We start from the raw sequence: 18,505 nt of genomic DNA on the forward strand, positions 1-18,505 counted from the left end.
TTCAAGAGGCAATAAACTATTTATTCGAAACTTAAATCAAGCTTGTCTAAAGAAATGAGCATAGATTTGAGCACAAAGCAGCCTCACTCGAAAGTAACTAACCAATTGAAATAACTTGAGACATGACAAGCAGCGTGATTCTTTGGATAAGCGGTTCAGTTAAACAATAACGTTTCAAGGAAAAAGCACCAAACTTGTGTGGCAATTAGGTAGCTCATGCTCGGCAAGTGCTCATGAATTTTCATGCTGTGCTGATGGGTATAGAGCTGGACGAAAATCATATTTCAAAACAGGGACTCAAATGTCAGTCTTTTGTCAAAAAGGATGAATTGCATAACAGGACTGCTCCACTATAAAGAACTTGGTACGTAATGACAGTGGTAGGTAGTTGCATTATTCTTGAACCCGTCGGTAAAAGTAGATGTATCCGAGATCCTTGGGAGGTTGTTCGGACGCTGCAACCTTTTCATCATTAAAAATCACCCATCTGCAGAAAATTTTGGATTTAGAATCGTCGAGAATATATCGCAATTTTAACTCTGGATTTAATCACTACAGAAAAGTACATATCTAAATCAAGACTACACCTTACTATATATTATGAAACTACTAATAGAAGTTCTAATATAGTAGCACTGGTTTGTATCAAATCTGTCATTCTTACCTTCCATCTTTTTTAATATGACACACGTAATGACCACACATCGTGGAAGTTCCCATATGGCTTACAAATGCTAAGAGTTCGTAATCTGCACAACGATTTAAAGACTTGTTAAATGATGCTCAGTCGACTTTCTTGTGCTTATGGCCTACAGTATTTTTTCTTTAAACTGGAGCTTAACCAACAACACATTTGCCAGAATAATTTTTATCGCTTGAATGGGTAAACTAAGCAAAATTGCAAACAAACGTTATGCTGCAAAACGTAAGACAAAGTATCGATATGAAAATTAATCACATATGAATAAAAGTAGACATTTGACTTTATCCATCCAACATTGCTAACTCTCACAATAAAAATTAAATCTTTGCGTTAACAACGACCAAAGATCATAACTAAAGGTCTGCACAAAACATTTTTCCTGGGTTAGGGTTAGATTTGGTTCTTACTTCATTCAGTTTACCAGTGGCATAAATCAATGTTTTGACTCTTCTGGGAGCTACAGTACATCATAACTTACTTCCAGATCCATCAGTCAATGGAGAGGATTGATTGGTTTCCATGGCAACGTCACCTTCTCCAGCCGTCGCTGAAACGCCAGCCGTCGGATTGCTCTGAGTTACGGGAACATCAACGGTGTCAAGTTCATTTGGGTGTGAGAAGATCCAGTCTGCTGCTCTCTCAAGATTGTTATCCTGCCAAGAAACAACAAAATAACAAGCCAACAGATTAAAAATCACTATTTTATCGTACAATTTCTGTACCAACTACTACGACACTTGTTATGTTTGAAAAATATTATAGCCTGATATCAGAATATTATTTACCCTTAGAGGGAGGTAAGGCTCGACTAAAACGGTTTGTCCCAACTCCAGTCTCAGTTACTGAATTTTTCGGTGTGCATTGGAGTATGGAATATGGATGCATGTTATATTTCATTTTTTTAGTTTTTTGTGATCTTGGTCGACTTTTGAACTATTTACCAGGACCACTAAGCAGTAGCAAATATTGCTAATGCCTTACCTAATGATACTTGAATTGCATCGCAAAGATAGTGTAGCTCTATTGAGTATCAAACCCGATTTCGATAATTGCGGGTCAGATGCGCTAACCAATACACTACCAAACCACAATGTTGTCTTTTAAAACCTGATGTAGCCATACCCTACTATCTTTAAAAATTTGGTTCATATCATTCTAAACTACAACAGTTATTCACATTCAATTTCATCTCATAACTTTATCTTAATATAATCCCAACCCAACACACACCACTGTTAACGTATCATTATGAAAATATTAACTTTTGTATCAAGTTTATCGTCCTTACTGTTGCTCTAAGTGCTTTTATAGCTTGCTCCCTGGTGAATCCCATTGTCATTATCATTTCAACTGAATCATTGGAAGGACCAGACTCCACCGGAGCTGCTGCCGCCTCTAAACGAATATGGAAAAGTTTGTTAACAACCATAACTATGGTTAACGTGCAAACAACATAACAAGTCCCACGAAACTCTTCAGTTTGCAGCAAATTTTTGAAAAAAAAATTGAAACATTTGATTTCAATTTAAATGAACGTTTTTCCATGTTTTGTAAACTTTCCTATAGAGCTAGAGAACAAACTGCTTTTAATTAATTAACAGTTACTAAATGCTTTTTTAGAAAAAATTACCTGGCGAGTTGTTGTCCATCAGCCACATTGCAGCGTTTTCAATACCAGTATTACCAGTGGCTATAATTGCTTCCTTGCATCGTTCAAGTGGAAATCCCATTTGCGACAAATTGATCATAGCCTCTTCATCCACCTCCATTTCAGGTGGAGCATCCTCTTTCATCGTTGGTGGATCCACATCAGGAAGAAGAGTCTCGTCAGCTTGCAAACCTGTGCCGCGATATTCGTTCAAGTCGATAGATTCAGGCATGTCGACACTAACATCTGTGATAAAATAGCTTTTCAGATTGCTACTTGCTGCCTTTCTCCAAATTTTGAGAAAGAAATTCTTTTCCCAGCAGCGTTCATTATTACTGTTGAAGCCTAAAATCCTAACAGAGCTTATTGCTGTCATGGTTGATCTTTTGTGATCTTACCTAATTTTTTTGGAACCCAATCATTTCCGATTGTAAACTTTTTCATTTGCACAACAAGATAATCGGGAAAGGTAGAAAACCTTGTACGTTTTTTAGCTTCTGCTTTTTCCTAAAACAGTTAAAATAGGCAATCAGTAATAGAAGGAAACTTCAATTATATCAACCATACAAAACCTTTTCATTAACGAAGTGTTATTGAATGTAATGTAAGTTTAGCTGAGCAAATTTTTGCTGAACCTGCAATGCAGAGCTCCAGAAGTCTGTAATTATCTCATCTTGAAAAGTAGCTTCTAAACAAGCCAATAATGAGACTTTTGCTCTGACAACTTCACCAACAACTACAGAACTGTCCTTTGCATTGGCTTCTTTCAAAACGTTATATGCTTCAACTTCAGCTAAAAATTAAACCAAGTTTTAAAAAATTAAAAACAAAGCTAAAGCTTGTTTTACATTGAATAATGCAGGTTACACAGCCATCATGAAACAGTACACTGCAGAAAACATGTGTTCAACTATCCTGAACCTTTGTTGGTGGCAAGATGCATTGGTATAGATAATTGCAATACGTAGTCAGGTCGCTTTGTGTATCGAACTTGTTTGCTCTGCAAACATTCTGTCCGTTCTTCTACCTACAAATAAATTAAAATGTGTGATAATCACGTAATAAATTTAAAAAAAAGCAACACTAAACAAATGTGGAATGACATATAATAACCAATGCTAAAATAGGAAAATTAAAGAATATTGTCGGAAACACACATGATAACGCTCACAAGATTTTAGCTCACCATAAATTTGAAAAAATTTCCTAAACTTTCCATTGCGCTTTTATGTTCAGAACGTTCTAATAATGATAACAAATGAATAAAAAACTCATGAGCATCTTGCTGCCTATTCGTAGAAAATTCTGGATGGTCTTTGCCAATCAGATGTTTGAAAGAACGAGGAGTTATCGCAAGATTTGACTTGTATGTCTGTATCAACACATGACAGTATTTAAGTATCACTTAACATCAGTAGGTAGCTAAATGGAGATAACTTAGTTAAATTTGTTGCAAAGCTACAGTCGTTACAACACTTTGACACACTTTACTTTTAAGCTTGGCACATAGAAATCACATGTCTATTCTTATACTAGCATCAAAACCCAAATTTATTTAAAAATAAAATCACAATAATTTTTTTTATTTTTACAAACTACAAGTTGACGTCAATTAAATACTTCAGTCATGTCTTTCTCTGAGAAATCATCATCTTCAAACAAAGAGTTGTACAAAGCAAAGCCAACTCTGCACATTTGATACGTAAAATCCGACATGATATTATCGATTCTTTTTTGGATTTCTTCAGCAAGCTGAAAAATACTTAGTGTTGATAGAAAACACACTTTGGCAAAATTTAGAATACAATGAGGATCTAATTCAGCTTTACTATTAAGCTGACTGTTTCCCCAGCTCCACCATACTGTACAAAAAAGAAAACACACAATAAAACAACAATACTACATATGATTTGCCCGCTGTCACCAAACCATTTCTGTATTACAGCACTGTGCATCTTACAATAGCTTTTGTTACAAGTTTTGCTACCTTGGCTGGATTGTTTGCAAACTGTCCCAAACTGGTCTGATCCCAAGAAAGAGCTGAAAGATGTTTTTTAAACACATCCAAACACTTTTCAGAATTAGTGTATCTGTAAATACGTTAAGAAAATTTGATTATAAAAAGTTTAAGAGCCCAAATAAACTAAAGCAACAGTAGTAATTACTGGTGTGCTAGTGGAATACTACGAGTAATAAAATTGCACAAGATGAAATGAAACACAACAAATCATTTCTAAACATTTACACTCATGACTTACCGCTGCTGAAATTCTGTTATTGAAAGCAAAACTTGTGCAATCGAATTCAAGTAACAGGTATTGCCCATATTTTTTAAGCCAGTTAACCCAGGGCCAGAAAGTTCCTTTAAATTTTTACCTGAGATATGAAAACAGTTGTGCTAACAAATGCAATGTTGACTCTATCACTTAAAGTATCATACATACAGGATTGCGTAACATACTACACTACAACTAAATAGTGAATACACTATATAATATAGTGTTGAAAACCTGCTTCTTGTATGATATTCCATTCGCTCCCTATTTTTTCATTAAGTTCTATTTCAAGTTCTGTCATTGTTTGTTCTGTCTGATGGAAATAAATAGTTTTAGAATAATATCTCATAAAGTATGGTATCATGCAATTATACAAATAAACATAAACAACACCACATAATTAATACCTACCCATCACCCACATACACAGTGCCAACTCAAGCCTTTCAAACTGTTCAATTTGTACTTTAATGTTGTACCTTAGTCATATTCATCATGTTGATGCCAAAGTGACTAAGATGTTTTGCAAGCTCTGGGTCTTCCACCATTTCATCTTCACCATACGAAAATACATCTGAAAAATGATTGTTTCAGGATTTTTTAAGTTTATATTTACTGTTAACAATTTTACTAAAAGAGTAGAACCATATCGTATTATGAAAGAAGCTGCAAAAGACCTTATGGAGTTTTGTACTTCGTACAAGTAAAAAAACAACTAAGAAAAGCATTTGCCATATTCAGCAACAAAAACAAATAAAAAATTTGCTCCGAGTTTACGCAAATAAGACCAAACTCATCAAAGACAACAATGGAGATCAAATACAAAACTGGAACACTCAACTATGGATGTGGTGGCTATTTAACACTTAAGCAATGACGGAACAAAACTACACTATCGCTCACAAAAGCCTTACCAGCACCACTTGCTGTAATGGTACCCAGCTTCACTGCCAATGGATATCCGGTTTCCTTGAAGTACTCCACAGCGTGGTTGTTTCCACCAGTGCCATCGAAGTACTTACGGCCACATAATATCATTCCATCCGTTAAATTTAACCATAAATTGCTAACGAAATCACACCTGGCACACTTCCAACCACCGGGTGGTATTTTTATTCCATTATCCAACTGTTTCAACGTGGCACCATGCCTAAAAAACAAGATTACATAACTCCATGACCAACTAAACCAGGTTTGAACAACAAAGGTAACAGATATGTTATTGTTATACACTCAAAATCATAACTGCTGATATATGGTTATCAAAAGTCAAATAAAATTTCAACAAGATTAGCTATACAGTATATTGCACTTGTTGCATTGTACCCAACCAAGTTAAAGGTATCTCTTTTCTTATTGTTAATGACATGACAAGATAGTCAATACTGAATATGTCACTAGTATTTCTTACTTAGTCACAGTACGTATCTCGCCGTCCCAAGCAAGGATGTCTTCCTTCTTCGACACGGCTGTTGATGACAAGACACCACTAACACTAGCAAGAACCTTAAGGCAATAGAAAATGAGTTTTAAATTATTTAGGTAAAATATTTATTCAAATCTCTGATACAAATCGCATAATATGTTAGGTAACTGTGCCCTTTACCAAATTCATTCTTTAAAGCATTTAAAATATGAAACATGTGTAAAGATTATGACAATTCGGTGTCAGACTTGCAACAAATGACTATACAATACATAGATTATTTAACATTACAATGTGAACTGTCATAATGATCAGACAAAATCAGTACAAACTGCTATATGTAATTATGCATAAAAATGCATGTATTAACCATATGCACAGGTTTTGCGAATGGAAAACCATTAGTCCATTACCAAAGAAGGAATTTCTTCAATATTATCCAAGGGAATCTCAAGGAAGTCTGGTAATATTGCCAAAGTATTTAATTCGTCGTATTCAATCTTTTTGTCTTCTTCTGGATTAAATCCTCCTTCAACTCCTATACGGGTAAGTGAATATCAATCAACACAAGTAAATACCAGGGGACAAATAATACATCTTTAAACTTTTAGAGTACCAGGGGGCAAGTAATATATCTTTAAACATATGCTTGTAGTAAACTACAAACATTTAAACTCTGTCTAACACTAAGAAAAGCTACATGTTCAACTGAAACCCAACAAATTACTTTTAACATATCATTTTATACCAATAGCGAGCCTCTTTGGTTTCTTCTCGTTTGGCGCTTCTGAGCCTGACTGAGCTGCAGTTTCTATCGGTACCTGAAATATTTCATTTTTTATAAAAAATATTTAGTTTGACTTGTCATGGCTTTAAATATAAAACAGTACCGATGCCGATAACTGGCAATGACGACAATAACCAGGCACCAAGATCTAAAAGCTCAATAACATAGTGGATGAAAAAAAAATACTAAAATACAATCCACACCTTCTTGGTATGCCTTATGTGTAGGAAAACTCTGTTTTGCGTGACAGCATTGTACAGCTTGACATATTTCTCATTGAAGCTAAGAAAAGTTGTTAAACAAATGTACAGACCTCCTTTTGACTTCTGTAAAGGCCAATAGAAAAGACAATAAACTGCAGCAACTGAAAACTTTCATGAAGTTACCAACTTATCATAACAAGAAGTAAACCCAAGCATAATCCTGGCAGAGTGAGGGCACTAAAATTCGCAAAGTTCATATCGATTTATCCTATAATAATTATCTTATTTAAAAACTTACAGGGGTATCAAATGAAATACAACATTCTTCTTTGTAAACGTTGTCGCCCAAGCTTGGAATTCTCACTTTTGGTAAACAGGTTGACAAAACATCAAGAGCAGACATTACTTACAGGTTGTCAGTTTCGGATTTGCAATGCACTGTCCACGTCAGAAAATTAGAAGTTACCAAATACAATGTTACCCTACCAGCAACATACAATATATTTAAAGGTGTGACATCAATTTTCATTTATTCAAGAAGTAGGCTATTTGTCACCCATGCTGATATTTACGACAGCATGGAATTAATGGCGAAAGGGTTTCGAGTATTAATATAGTAGAAAAATCTTATGAAAATATCTAATACACAAATGATGAAAAGAGTGAAATGTGAAAACACTTAACCTTTGAAGTAATGACAATACATTTTTGTACGTAGAACATCAAAAGCCATGTCTGAAATCAGACGCTGTAGTGTATGGTTGTTCTTATAATGGTTATGAAATAGCCATCATCTATTTCAATGAAAAAATTTTACACAAGGCTCATATGCGATGTATGGAGATACAATTGTCACATGACAATTCCTACAAGGAAACGCTTGGTTGTGTCAAATTCTTGATAATCTTTTGCAACAGTTCGTTTTTCGCCTTGAAGTTTTGCTAAATTTTCAGATTCTTTTTTCCAGTCTTCCTCAGTCATATTTTCCATATTTTTCACCATTTCCTGGCGTATATGCTCTGGTATTCTGTTTATTTCCCACTTATGAACATGCATAGCAACCCCAGCAGGAATATTTCTTTGTATGTATTCCAGATAGACTTTAGCAGTTGACCCGGTTAGATACTTTAATTGCAGAACTTCGCGATGAGTTCTCATTTCATACTGCACCCTGTGTTTTTTATAAATGTGTTTAGATTTCAAAAGAGTCATCCTGTCTGCTATAAACTTAGGGTGCAAGACTCCATCCACAGTAATGTCCAAATGTTCAGCTGCTGATTTCATGAAGGTAATGTAGCTTTCAAGAACAGGTTTCTCATGGCCTTTTATCAATATGTCAATCGCTCTGTACAGTACCTCTTGTTCGTCTGGGTTCTCAGCAATTATCGCTGAAGAATCGGATGAAGTATTTAGAAGAAATGACGAGGTAGAAAAGTATGATTTTAAATTACCATTGGAGAGAAAATAATTGCTTTCATTTTTAGATACGGCTTCTATTACATTTTTTGGTGTATAAATGCTTATAAATTTTGGAATCCCCCTTCTAATAATGGTGTTAAAGGATCTACCATAATGAATTACTGCCATTATTTTGCTATCAAACATGCAGCAAAACTAATCTATTCAGGTGCTGCACTATTTTAATGTAAGCATTATGAAACTAGTGCAACAACTTCACGAAAATATCTGCATCTGCAAACACAAAAATATGATATAGTTTTAATGACAAATATTTTCTATTTCACAAACACTCACAACTTATCACGCTCAGAGCCGGATAAAGACCGTGGTGGACCTGGGATAAAAGGTATCAAGGGGCCTATTCGGTATTTTATCTCTACCACTTTATACAAAACAAAATGCATACAGAATGTTTACATAGAGTATTACCCTAAACGTGTAATAAAAATGCCTTGTCAAAAGTATTTAACCAACACAGTCTCAAATCATATTCAAAAGCTTCAATTGTTTAATGAAGCAATTTATATATATATAGGTTATAATGGGTTTAGGAAGTTTAACTGCGGCTTTACATCAAGGGAATTCAGTGAATACCCTTAACTATTTTTAGTGGAGGCCCTTGCGCATCCTGGCTCTGTAAAAATGGGTGCCCCTCAAAAAAGTTGGAAGCCCAACTCTGGCAAACTAGGTTTAATCTGCCAACAGACACAATCAACCATGCAGTTTTTTTAGGTAAAAAATTTCATAAAAGCTCTGCTCTCTTTCTCCCCATTGGTCTGGTCACAATTGCCAGAGTCACTTCCTGCAAATACATCTCTCATACAATCTCTTCATGCTGTGTGCATAGCATAGTCTGGCACAGATCACACCTTAAAAAGTGTCTTGCAATAACTCTTTTCAGGCGAAAAATGACAAAGGTAGGCAGACAGGAATAAATAAATCACAAACATTCTAGCCTATGAAGACAGTGCTTTGAATTGCATTTGCAATATTTATTTAAAAAAGTTGTTGTTGTACTACTAGTTGTATTCCCAGGGTCACGGAAACATTTCATGTAAATTGAAAATCTATTAATGTCCCATAATTGTCAATAATTGTGAAAAAAATAATCACCTCGTCAAACACAAAAATATGGAAAGGAATGCGAAAGTTTCACAGTTACATATTTCGTATTATAACACATAGAGAAGCAAGATCAAGCTTGCAAAAGTTGCTAGAAATAAATTAAAATTAACCTTTGAGGTGATACGTTATTCCACTATTGCTTTTATACTGTAATACTGCATAGGCCTACAGTAAACTTCATGTTGATTTGCATTTTCCGATACAGAACTTGCGCTGACAGTATGTCAATCAAGTAAAGATTTGTCAAACAAACTAGCCTATGTACGTACTTTTGTGGTAAACATGTTTATTTCTTTATAAAAGCGTTCGTATTCAGGTGGGTCTATTTTTGCCACTGGGCCTGGGGCTGCAGCCCCACATCAATCCACTACTGAGCACGCTACAATAGTTAGCATTTTATTTTCGTTCCTTCCTTAGACAATGACTGATTGACGAAAAAGAAATGACACAAAAACTCGTGATCATGCGTATAGACTGGGTAAGCCTATAGTTAGGTTTTCGTTAAAATAATTAATCATTTTTATACCTGATAAAGGTCGAATTTATATCATTTTTGCATTAAACGGAAAACGAAGTGACTATTTCACCATATGTAGGTCGCACGCAGTCTGTTGTTAAAGATAGGGGCTTAAGTTACGAGAATGGGTATGCAAAAAGTTAATCTCAACTATTTAAGGTTTTATTGGAGTTAGATTTAGATTAGAAGTAAGATTGGGGGCGCCGAAAAAGGCGGTACTGAAAATTGACAGTACTGAAAAATGACGGCATTTGAAAATGACGGCACTTGAATATGACGGTACTGGAAAATGAAAGTAAACAGTGTTTAGCAATTATTTTGTGGGTTTGGTTTGGTGGCCTAGCTAACTTACCATCTTCAGAGCAGAACAGTTCTATTATTGCTATCTTGGATGTTTTAAGGTTTGGGCTTAGCCAAAGCTCGTTTTCCTGCTCGTTAACTGTTTGTGAGCATGTGTTTTATTGTTAGCATCGTAACTTTTGCTCCGCACAGTTAATGGCGAAATATAAACAATACAACATAACAATACAATAAAAAGACACTGTGAAAAAAACGCTTTGTACGCCCGATTTTTTCTCAATGAAATAGTAACAGCCAATGGAAAAAACTCAGTTGTATAGAAAAATTAGTTAACCTTCAGAGTGCCAATCTATATCTGGTTTTCTATTTTATTATAAAACTAAAATGTTGCTGCCAACCGAGTGTGGTAAAGATTAGAAACCTTGTGAAAATCAGTTATCATCATACCTGCTGATATGTTTGCGACCGCCTGCGTTAGCATTAGATTTTCACCCTCCACATTGAAGGCGAAAAATGAATGAATGTATGAAATTTTTCGACGGTGTTTCCACCTGTACCAGTTCTTTGCTGGCGCTGGAAAACTTCCTCCCTTTTTGCCGACGTTTCAAATAGCACTTTTTTTTATTTGAGCATTCCATTTCGTGCAAATTCGGAAGGTTAACCTATCTCTTATTACTATGCCAATGTGACTGTAGCCTGTGGATGCTTGGCAAATCGTTGCATTTCCAACTTTTGCAAAGCGCTGGTCGTAAGGTCGATAGGATTTTTGTCAGTTATCGTATCCTTCTTCCGCCGGCTCGATCGAGGTGTTAGTTGCTTTAATCTTGAACAATTACGAAATTGAATAATGAAACGTTTGCTATCGAAGCCTATCATGTTTTCTAATGTTATGGCTATATTATTTGCATTCAGAAGTCAGATTCACTGTCACTTTAGATAGCCTATTATGCATCAAAAACTAGGATATTCATTTACGATCATTTTGAAAATAGAACAATCTTTCACTGGACCAGGGGTACTAATATCTAGTTTAGCTGACCTAAGGAACAGAAAACAACTTGCAAAACACTAAGCAGCCAAGTGATAGCCTCATGAGTGACTGTACAGATGCCGCAATACAGGCAACTTGCAATGATGCCTCAGTTTGCAAAAAGTAAGGTGTGTTTTTATCATAGCAGAAGTATCGGATCTAGTGCAAAAGTGCACAACCACAGGATGCCTTTTTATACCAGGCCCCAGCTACAACAATTGTGACGTCATCTAGTTGTGCATTTCTGCACTAGACCCAAATTATCTATATGGTATGTATCTATATAATCTTTATCCTGCGCTCCTCGGACTCTGGGAAGTCTTTGCACGACTTAGATCCGACAATGATTCCTTATCGTTCAAGCCCCGGTTACTGTACTAGCCTTTGTATGAGTTCCAACGTACCACTGGATGTCGAACACAGAACACGAGCCGCATTTATTGTGATACCAGTGCTCAAACCACTCGGCTACCGAGCAGACAATATTGCAATACTAGTTCTATCCATGTACTATCGTATGTTTATATGTGTAGTTGCATAACGGGTATAGTCGATGTTTTATAGGCTATTTGCGTAACTGATCAGTAGTTTATTTTGTTTTTATTTTTTGGTGCAGATATGCTGTGGACAAAGGATATTGGATGGATAGATTTATATCTTACATGGTACCAGGCAGAATCCAAAGAAAGCAACCAGAAATTAGCAGAGGTACAAGCTCCAAAGCATGTTTGATAGCTTATGTTAATGGTTGGGTTTTTTATAATGCTCAGCCTGTCACATGAACTGTCTCAAAGAATGAGCTGACTACCGCTGAAGCATTTGTATTTGAATCGAATATTTAGTTGTAAAATTAAACATGAAATCATCCTAAATGATCTGTTGATAACAAGAAAGGCCAAAATTTTACAAAAAAGGTAAAATACAAACACTTCAAATGTAGTAGAAAAGTGTGCCAAAACATATCAAAAACATGCAACATAAAGCATTGACATTGATTAAATGACAAACAGTTTTTGCAAGACATTTTTCACTTTTTGAGTCATATTTTTTGCAAAAATACATGCTACATGCCAATAAATGTAGTACTATATACTCAGCGTTAGTCAAAGCAACGCCATAAGTTACTTTTATAAAAGTACTGTTACCTGCCGCTACAACTACTCTTCTACAAGTAGAAGTAACGTGTTCGATACTAATATGAAGTAGACAGAACTGCAGAAAACTTGATGATGAAATCTGAGAGCTAAGAAAGCAAGAAAGATGAAGCATCAACCTTGAAAAGTGAAAGCTAGACCTACAATATTTCAAAACATGGAAGTTCTTGAAGATATGCCCCAAGTTTTACTATTCAAAGCTTACAGCATTTAAAGACAAACACGGATCCTAGACTCAATTATTGAAAATCAGCTTAAACAGTTACAAAGAAAACTCTGTAACAAATGCCAAGAATTCAACGCCATTGCAACCGCTAAAGCATTCATGCACAGTTGAGCCTAATAGAATGGCAAGCCCTAACAAGCTTTCTGAGGAGGCGCATCCAGTGATCACCTGATTAAATTTTTGCTATACATGACACATTTTCTTTTTTGTGACACCCTGTCGTTTATATACTGTACTTTGTGTGCATTCGGTAACTTAATACTCCGAGGAAGAACCAATGTAAGATCCGAAACATGTTAGTGTTTAATAAATTATGAAGTTCTCCGCAGTTGTTATCATTGTTGCAACAATTTTGTATATTTTTTGTTTTTCTCACAAACTCTAATCCTGTAAAAAGTAACAAAACACGAGCGAAACATCAAAGCTTCAGGTTGTTTGGTAGACTTTAAAGATAATAAAATGTTTGCAGGTGTTGTCATAACTTTACATTCCCAAAATCCAGGTTAATTTCTGTCATTTGTCAATGTGGCAATGACTTTTAAGTATTATTCCCTCGTTGATCAAGTACTTTGTTGAGGCGCAAAGAGTAAGATTAGCAGATTTGGACTCGATTCAGAGTAACCAAATACCAAACTTATTTTCGTATTTTTTGTAATCCGAATATTTTTCAATTTGGTACATTGCTATTGAAAAGTAGTCCTCAATTGAAATTATGATCGTGAAAGCAAAGTTTACCACAAGCTTGCTAAAAGAATTACATCTGCAGAGAAATACATGACTTTATGAAGCTAACTAGTTTCAGACATACTTTTGTCCTTTGTCAGAGCAATGTTTAAATAAGTATGTGAAAATCACAAATATAAATACCTGATAGAGGCTTCGTTCAGAAGTAATTAGAAATGAAAATTAGTATAAATTATCTTCAAACTAAAACACTGACTACCAGTACTTTCTACTTCAAACCTTGGTGAACCTACTCAGGTACATTACTTTGGCCTAAAAATTACTTTAGTAAAAGTAGAAGTACTCATGGACGGAATTAATTAAATAAGTGGCAAAAGTAAAAGAAGTCTATTTAAGTAAAGTTACCTTGTTACTGACCACCACTGTATATACTTCATGTAATTGTTTTGCTTGTATTTAATGATGTTTAAACCTATGTTTGTTGTTATTTAAATCATTATAACAATTTTTTACTATCATTAGGTTGCAACAAGTTTTCTTCATTTAGTATCTATTACTTTTATTTTTGGCAGGGTATTATGCTCGTACTAACTCCATATGGCTGCTTCTGAAAAGGTTTCTCACCAGGTGCAGTTGTACCTGTCAAATTGTAAGCTTAGGTGCTGGATTAGACACAACATATTGGAGACTGGGTTCTGAAAATATGCTTCCAATAAGATATATTGAAGTAGATTTCTTGGATGTTGTTGTAAGAAAGATTCGCTGCATCAGGTGGGAGATTTTAATTATTTGTTTTGGAAAATATTTCCCTTTAAACGTTTATAATTAACAATACTATCTTTTATTATTTCAATATTAAAAAAGCAATATATACTTATACATCAAAGTTTTTACAATGATAACTAGGGCCCGCAAAGTCAACAGTCTACCATATATTGGATAGTTATGTTGCTTTCATGTGGTAGGAACTCATTTTTAGAGTTAAAAAAGTCAAAATTGTCAATTAAATCAAGTTGTACAATAAGCCATAATTTGTCAATATTTTCATTTTTTGTGAGATTTTTATGCAATGTATAATATTTTTGCTTATGTAAGCACACATAAAAGTTTTGCAAACCAAAAAGACTGTCATAATGCTTAATTGGATTGCAAGAACTTCTTCCACATATTGCCCATTGTTTGTGAATACAAGTCGTTTTTTACTCAATTTAAACATGAAATCATGAAAAAATTAACCTCCACAAATGAATTATTTTTGTGAGGTTCAAAAATATCAAACTTTAATAAAAAAATAGTTAAAGAAATTTTTCTTGGTCAAAATAAAAATGGCCCTAGTAATAACTGATAACACAGACAAACAATTTTTTCTGAAACAGTTGTTATACAATACTGTACATAGTTTCTTTGTGTAATCATAGTCTGTACTCTGTTATGGATCATCATTATTACTGAACTGTATATTACTCTCCAACTTTTTCGGCTTAAGTTTTCAAACACTGCTCTTTATTCATTAAGCACTGATTTTAATGCCAATTTCTGGAGAACAAGTATGTAGATAAATACAAGTTGATGAGTAAATTTAACAAATTGGGTTTATCAAGATTGCTGTGGTGGTAAACCTAGGATGGACCCAAGATAAGGCCAAAGGTTATCCACTAACTACCCAAATTTCACTGCTCTCATACAGTTTGCCTGGGTATAATAGGCAGAGGAATGAAAATTTCAAATATCCCAACTCCCGTTCATTTAATGAGACGACAATGTTGTGAGTGAACGAATATCACAATTGAACAAGTTAACCAAATTCACATCACCTTTGATTGCTGCTAATTAAGCTTGGTTAAATAATGCATATTTTATCTGTTCCAATAAAAATGTTGAGTGAGTCATGCACATAGGCTATATATGTAACTTATCTGGTCTGACTGTAGAAAAGATTAATGCAGGGATAAATGGATGTTTGATGAATCCCAAATTAGAAAGTTTTACTAATAAAGATAAGTGTATTGACTGTTTTACCCCTAATGATTTATCGCAAATTTAATATTTGCATTCACACCGACACACCAATTTTATTCCACAATTCCTTTGAGCTGAGTGAGTTTTGTGTAGTGACAATAACTAAGTAGTTTTACTTAAGTGGCCTACATAAGTGCATTTCTTCTGCTTTGGCTACTGACTTAAAAGTACTAGTTTTGTTCGTGAGTACTTTTACTTTGGAGTAGTTTTTAAGCCAAAGTAATGTGCTTGAGTAGATTTATCAAAAGCTGAAGTAGAAAGTAGTCAGTGTTTTAGTTCAAAGATAATTTGCAGTAATTTTCATTTGCTATCACATCTGCACAAAGCGTTTATATATGTACAGTTTACAACTGGATTTTAACAGTGCTCTAATATAGGACAAAAATATGTATTTCTTTGCAGTTGTATTGCTTTTAGCAAGCTCTTGGTAATTTGTGCTTTCACAGCCGCATATGTTAGATCAATAGCTACTTCTTACTTGAGCAATTTAAAATGTGCTACTTGATACTTAGGTAGTTTTAATCAGCAATACTTTGACTCAAGTAAGTTTTGTGGTTACTTTGATCACCACTGCTTTTCTGTTTGGGTTAATCTGGTGCAATCACCTATGTATGTGGGTATGTAAAAAATGTAATTGTGGATTATCTCAAACTAGAGTCCGTATCAAGATCAATCATGTATTTTTACTTTCAGAGGTATATTTAGAATGTGTATTCATATTATACATTCATGTTTTTAGTGCCAAAGTGCCATTGCATTCATGTCTTTCTGACTTCTCAACACAGGACGGTAGGATTTTTGATCTATTGGAACATTGATGTATTATATAATACGACTATTTTATTTTAGCATTTAACGATACTTCTTAATGCTACTGTAAGGGGAAGTTTTCTGTGTGTTCTTTTTCAAACTTTGTTAACATACCTATGGTGGTTTAAAAATTGACACCTTAGTCCAGGGGTTCTTAAAGTATGGGTCGCGACCCAAACATGGGTCGCGGAGGGTCAGAAAATGGGTCGCGACATAGTGACATAGGTGGGTCGCGACATAGGTTAATATAATATAATATAGGTCTATAGGACATTAAAATGGGTCGCGACATAGGTTTGGGTCGTGAGGTGATCATGAAACTCAGATTTGGGTCGCGCTCAAAAAAGTTTAAGAACCGCTGCCTTAGTCAGTGAAAAGTGTGCAATGAATTTGTTCAACAGCTCCATATTGGCAAAGTTATTTTTACTTTTCAACACTCCTGATTTATTTTTCACCAAGCACCCCTTAGTTTAATGAGCATCTTACATCATTTTTTCATTTGTAGATGAATCATGTCTTCACTGTGGGTCGTATCACCTTGTAAGTGCTGACATGAGAAATTTGGGTGAACTTGAGGAAAAGTTAAAACAAAGTGGCATAGACTACAGGTAAATCTTGTAGTACCTTTTTAAATCCATCAGAAACGTCTTTGAAAGCGAGAGTGTTATATTTTGTCTAATTTTTCAGTGTTCCAACACTTTTCCTAACGGAATGCGTTTTGATATACATGTCACCAGAAAAGTCTAACGCTATTATACAATGGGTGGCCGAAAAATTCAGTGACGCTGCATTTATCAATTACGAACAAATTCACATGAACGACACGTTTGGTCAAGTTATGATTTCTAACTTGAAGGTACAACAGTAAGATTAAAACATAAACACTTTCTACTGTATTTCTACTTTTAAACATGTGTACTCATTCTGGTACATACCTTAGCTAGCCCACGGCTTCTATTCTTTTTTTTCTTACCACAATAATCTATTTCAACACTCGATAATTTGCATACACTCCAGTTACTTGCTGCCAACGCTATTGCTCAGTAGTCTCAACCAATTTCAATTGATGCAATTTTGATCTTTCAAAATATTTTGTTAGTCAGAGTTTTCCACTGTAGGTGTGTGTATGTCTGTACTTGTAAGGTTCCAGTAGCAATCTTAGTTAAGGTCATTGACTTTCTCATATTCTTTATTAAATTTCAGTGAAGTCCTTAAGAAGTTTAGTTTTTACGTTATTTAGGCAAGGCAGTGTCTGCTTGCTGGTGCAGAAGCATGTACCAGCCTGAAAGCAATGGAGGACCGATTCATAAACGTCGGCTGGCATAACGCTCAATGCCAGGATATGTGGAGTACATATAATGGTTTGCCAGACAAGCGGGTGGTTATAAATTGTTATTAATTTTTTTACCAACTTTGATCCTCGTTATGCATGATGTGCTGTTAATTGTACAGGTTGCACACAGGAAAGTTTGTATTTAATGTACTGAGTGACTTGTACCGTGCTTTTATCAGAAAATTGAACAAATTGAAATGTTGGATGAAGCTGAATTACTTCAACAGTTGATGGAACATTATTGCTTGTGTGTAGCAATTAAAGAATCTTCAGATTTTGGTATGTATGTATTATGTAACAACTAACATGTGTAAGTTTTATCTACTTACATTCAAAGGCAGTTTATTGAGATCGGACATTAATAAAGTATTTGCTTGGAATTTGGATTCGCTTTTTTGATCATGCTTTTGTGTCTTTCATATTATCTCCAAAAAAGGATTTCTGTTGAAGCATTGTCATTTTTTAATTTTAAGGTTTGGAATCTCTTCTTCGATTTTAACATCATGTGCTATGCTACTTGGAATCACTGTGACTACAGGGCCCTGAATCATCGAACGCTGTTTTTATGAAGTTGTTTTATTTCTCAATAAAACTTCATTAGCAAACGTCTTGTTATTTTTTGAAACAAAGAGCAACGATAAACCTGTGACGAAGTAGTTACTTTATTTGGAGGATAACAATTATGCCGCCCGACGTATTATATTAATACTTTAGCCGATCATTGTTGCCACAAATACAACCAAAAATCTAACTTTCAGAGTAAGCTATTAGACTTATTTTGGCTATACACCTGTAGTAGAATT

At 34.7% G+C, this 18,505-nt stretch overlaps 3 protein-coding genes across 4 annotated transcripts; 1 reads left to right on the forward strand and 2 right to left on the reverse strand.

The window, feature by feature from the left end:
• Nucleotides 1-7,483, reverse strand: LOC143470607 (ubiquitin carboxyl-terminal hydrolase 5-like). The gene is made up of 20 exons (XM_076968852.1): nucleotides 7,342-7,483; nucleotides 7,044-7,166; nucleotides 6,802-6,874; nucleotides 6,467-6,591; nucleotides 6,039-6,133; nucleotides 5,542-5,777; nucleotides 5,107-5,201; nucleotides 4,862-4,940; nucleotides 4,610-4,727; nucleotides 4,339-4,441; nucleotides 3,972-4,103; nucleotides 3,538-3,723; nucleotides 3,273-3,378; nucleotides 2,987-3,144; nucleotides 2,750-2,858; nucleotides 2,334-2,597; nucleotides 1,992-2,098; nucleotides 1,182-1,356; nucleotides 665-749; nucleotides 1-487 (listed from the first exon to the last, which is right to left on the reverse strand). Exons 1-20 carry the CDS (start codon nucleotides 7,444-7,446, stop codon nucleotides 394-396), a joined length of 2,568 nt encoding a protein of 855 aa, XP_076824967.1. The 5' UTR covers nucleotides 7,447-7,483; the 3' UTR covers nucleotides 1-393.
• A 42-nt stretch (nucleotides 7,484-7,525) lies between these two features.
• Nucleotides 7,526-8,755, reverse strand: LOC143470610 (small ribosomal subunit protein uS10m-like). Its single transcript, XM_076968858.1, has one exon. It carries the CDS (start codon nucleotides 8,646-8,648, stop codon nucleotides 7,896-7,898), a length of 753 nt encoding a protein of 250 aa, XP_076824973.1. The 5' UTR covers nucleotides 8,649-8,755; the 3' UTR covers nucleotides 7,526-7,895.
• Nucleotides 8,756-10,258: 1,503 nt separating this feature from the next.
• On the forward strand, nucleotides 10,259-18,307 carry LOC143470609 (leucine carboxyl methyltransferase 1-like). 2 transcript variants are annotated; one of them, XM_076968857.1, is made up of 9 exons: nucleotides 10,259-11,604; nucleotides 12,093-12,184; nucleotides 14,113-14,311; nucleotides 16,299-16,348; nucleotides 16,875-16,977; nucleotides 17,057-17,225; nucleotides 17,610-17,747; nucleotides 17,882-17,981; nucleotides 18,176-18,307. In XM_076968857.1, the coding sequence occupies exons 2-9, from the start codon at nucleotides 12,118-12,120 to the stop codon at nucleotides 18,199-18,201; spliced, it is 852 nt and encodes a 283-aa protein (XP_076824972.1). In that variant the 5' UTR covers nucleotides 10,259-11,604; nucleotides 12,093-12,117; the 3' UTR covers nucleotides 18,202-18,307. The 2 variants fall into 2 exon arrangements, with proteins under 2 accessions (XP_076824972.1, XP_076824971.1); XM_076968856.1 differs by having other exon boundaries at nucleotides 10,261-11,599.
• The last annotated feature ends 198 nt before the right edge of the window (nucleotides 18,308-18,505 follow it).

Source organism: Clavelina lepadiformis, chromosome 9 (genome assembly GCF_947623445.1).
Source record: "Clavelina lepadiformis chromosome 9, kaClaLepa1.1, whole genome shotgun sequence".
Taxonomy (NCBI): Eukaryota; Metazoa; Chordata; class Ascidiacea; order Aplousobranchia; family Clavelinidae; genus Clavelina; species Clavelina lepadiformis.

Bases quoted from the DNA above. Each gene is read 5' to 3' on its own strand.
- LOC143470607 (XM_076968852.1), bottom strand. From the start codon at position 7,446: ATGTCTGCTCTTGATGTTTTGTCAACCTGTTTACCAAAAGTGAGAATT. The intron at 3,379-3,537 runs GTGAGCTAAAAT...ATTTATTTGTAG, and splicing joins GAAATTTTTTCAAATTTATG to GTAGAAGAACGGACAGAATG. The intron at 2,598-2,749 runs GTAAGATCACAA...ATTTTATCACAG, and splicing joins TTGGGTTCCAAAAAAATTAG to ATGTTAGTGTCGACATGCCT.
- LOC143470610 (XM_076968858.1), bottom strand. From the start codon at position 8,648: ATGTTTGATAGCAAAATAATGGCAGTAATTCATTATGGTAGATCCTTT.
- LOC143470609 (XM_076968856.1), top strand. From the start codon at position 11,538: ATGAGTGACTGTACAGATGCCGCAATACAGGCAACTTGCAATGATGCC. The intron at 11,600-12,092 runs GTAAGGTGTGTT...TTTTTGGTGCAG, and splicing joins GATGCCTCAGTTTGCAAAAA to ATATGCTGTGGACAAAGGAT. The intron at 16,978-17,056 runs GTAAATCTTGTA...CTAATTTTTCAG, and splicing joins CAAAGTGGCATAGACTACAG to TGTTCCAACACTTTTCCTAA.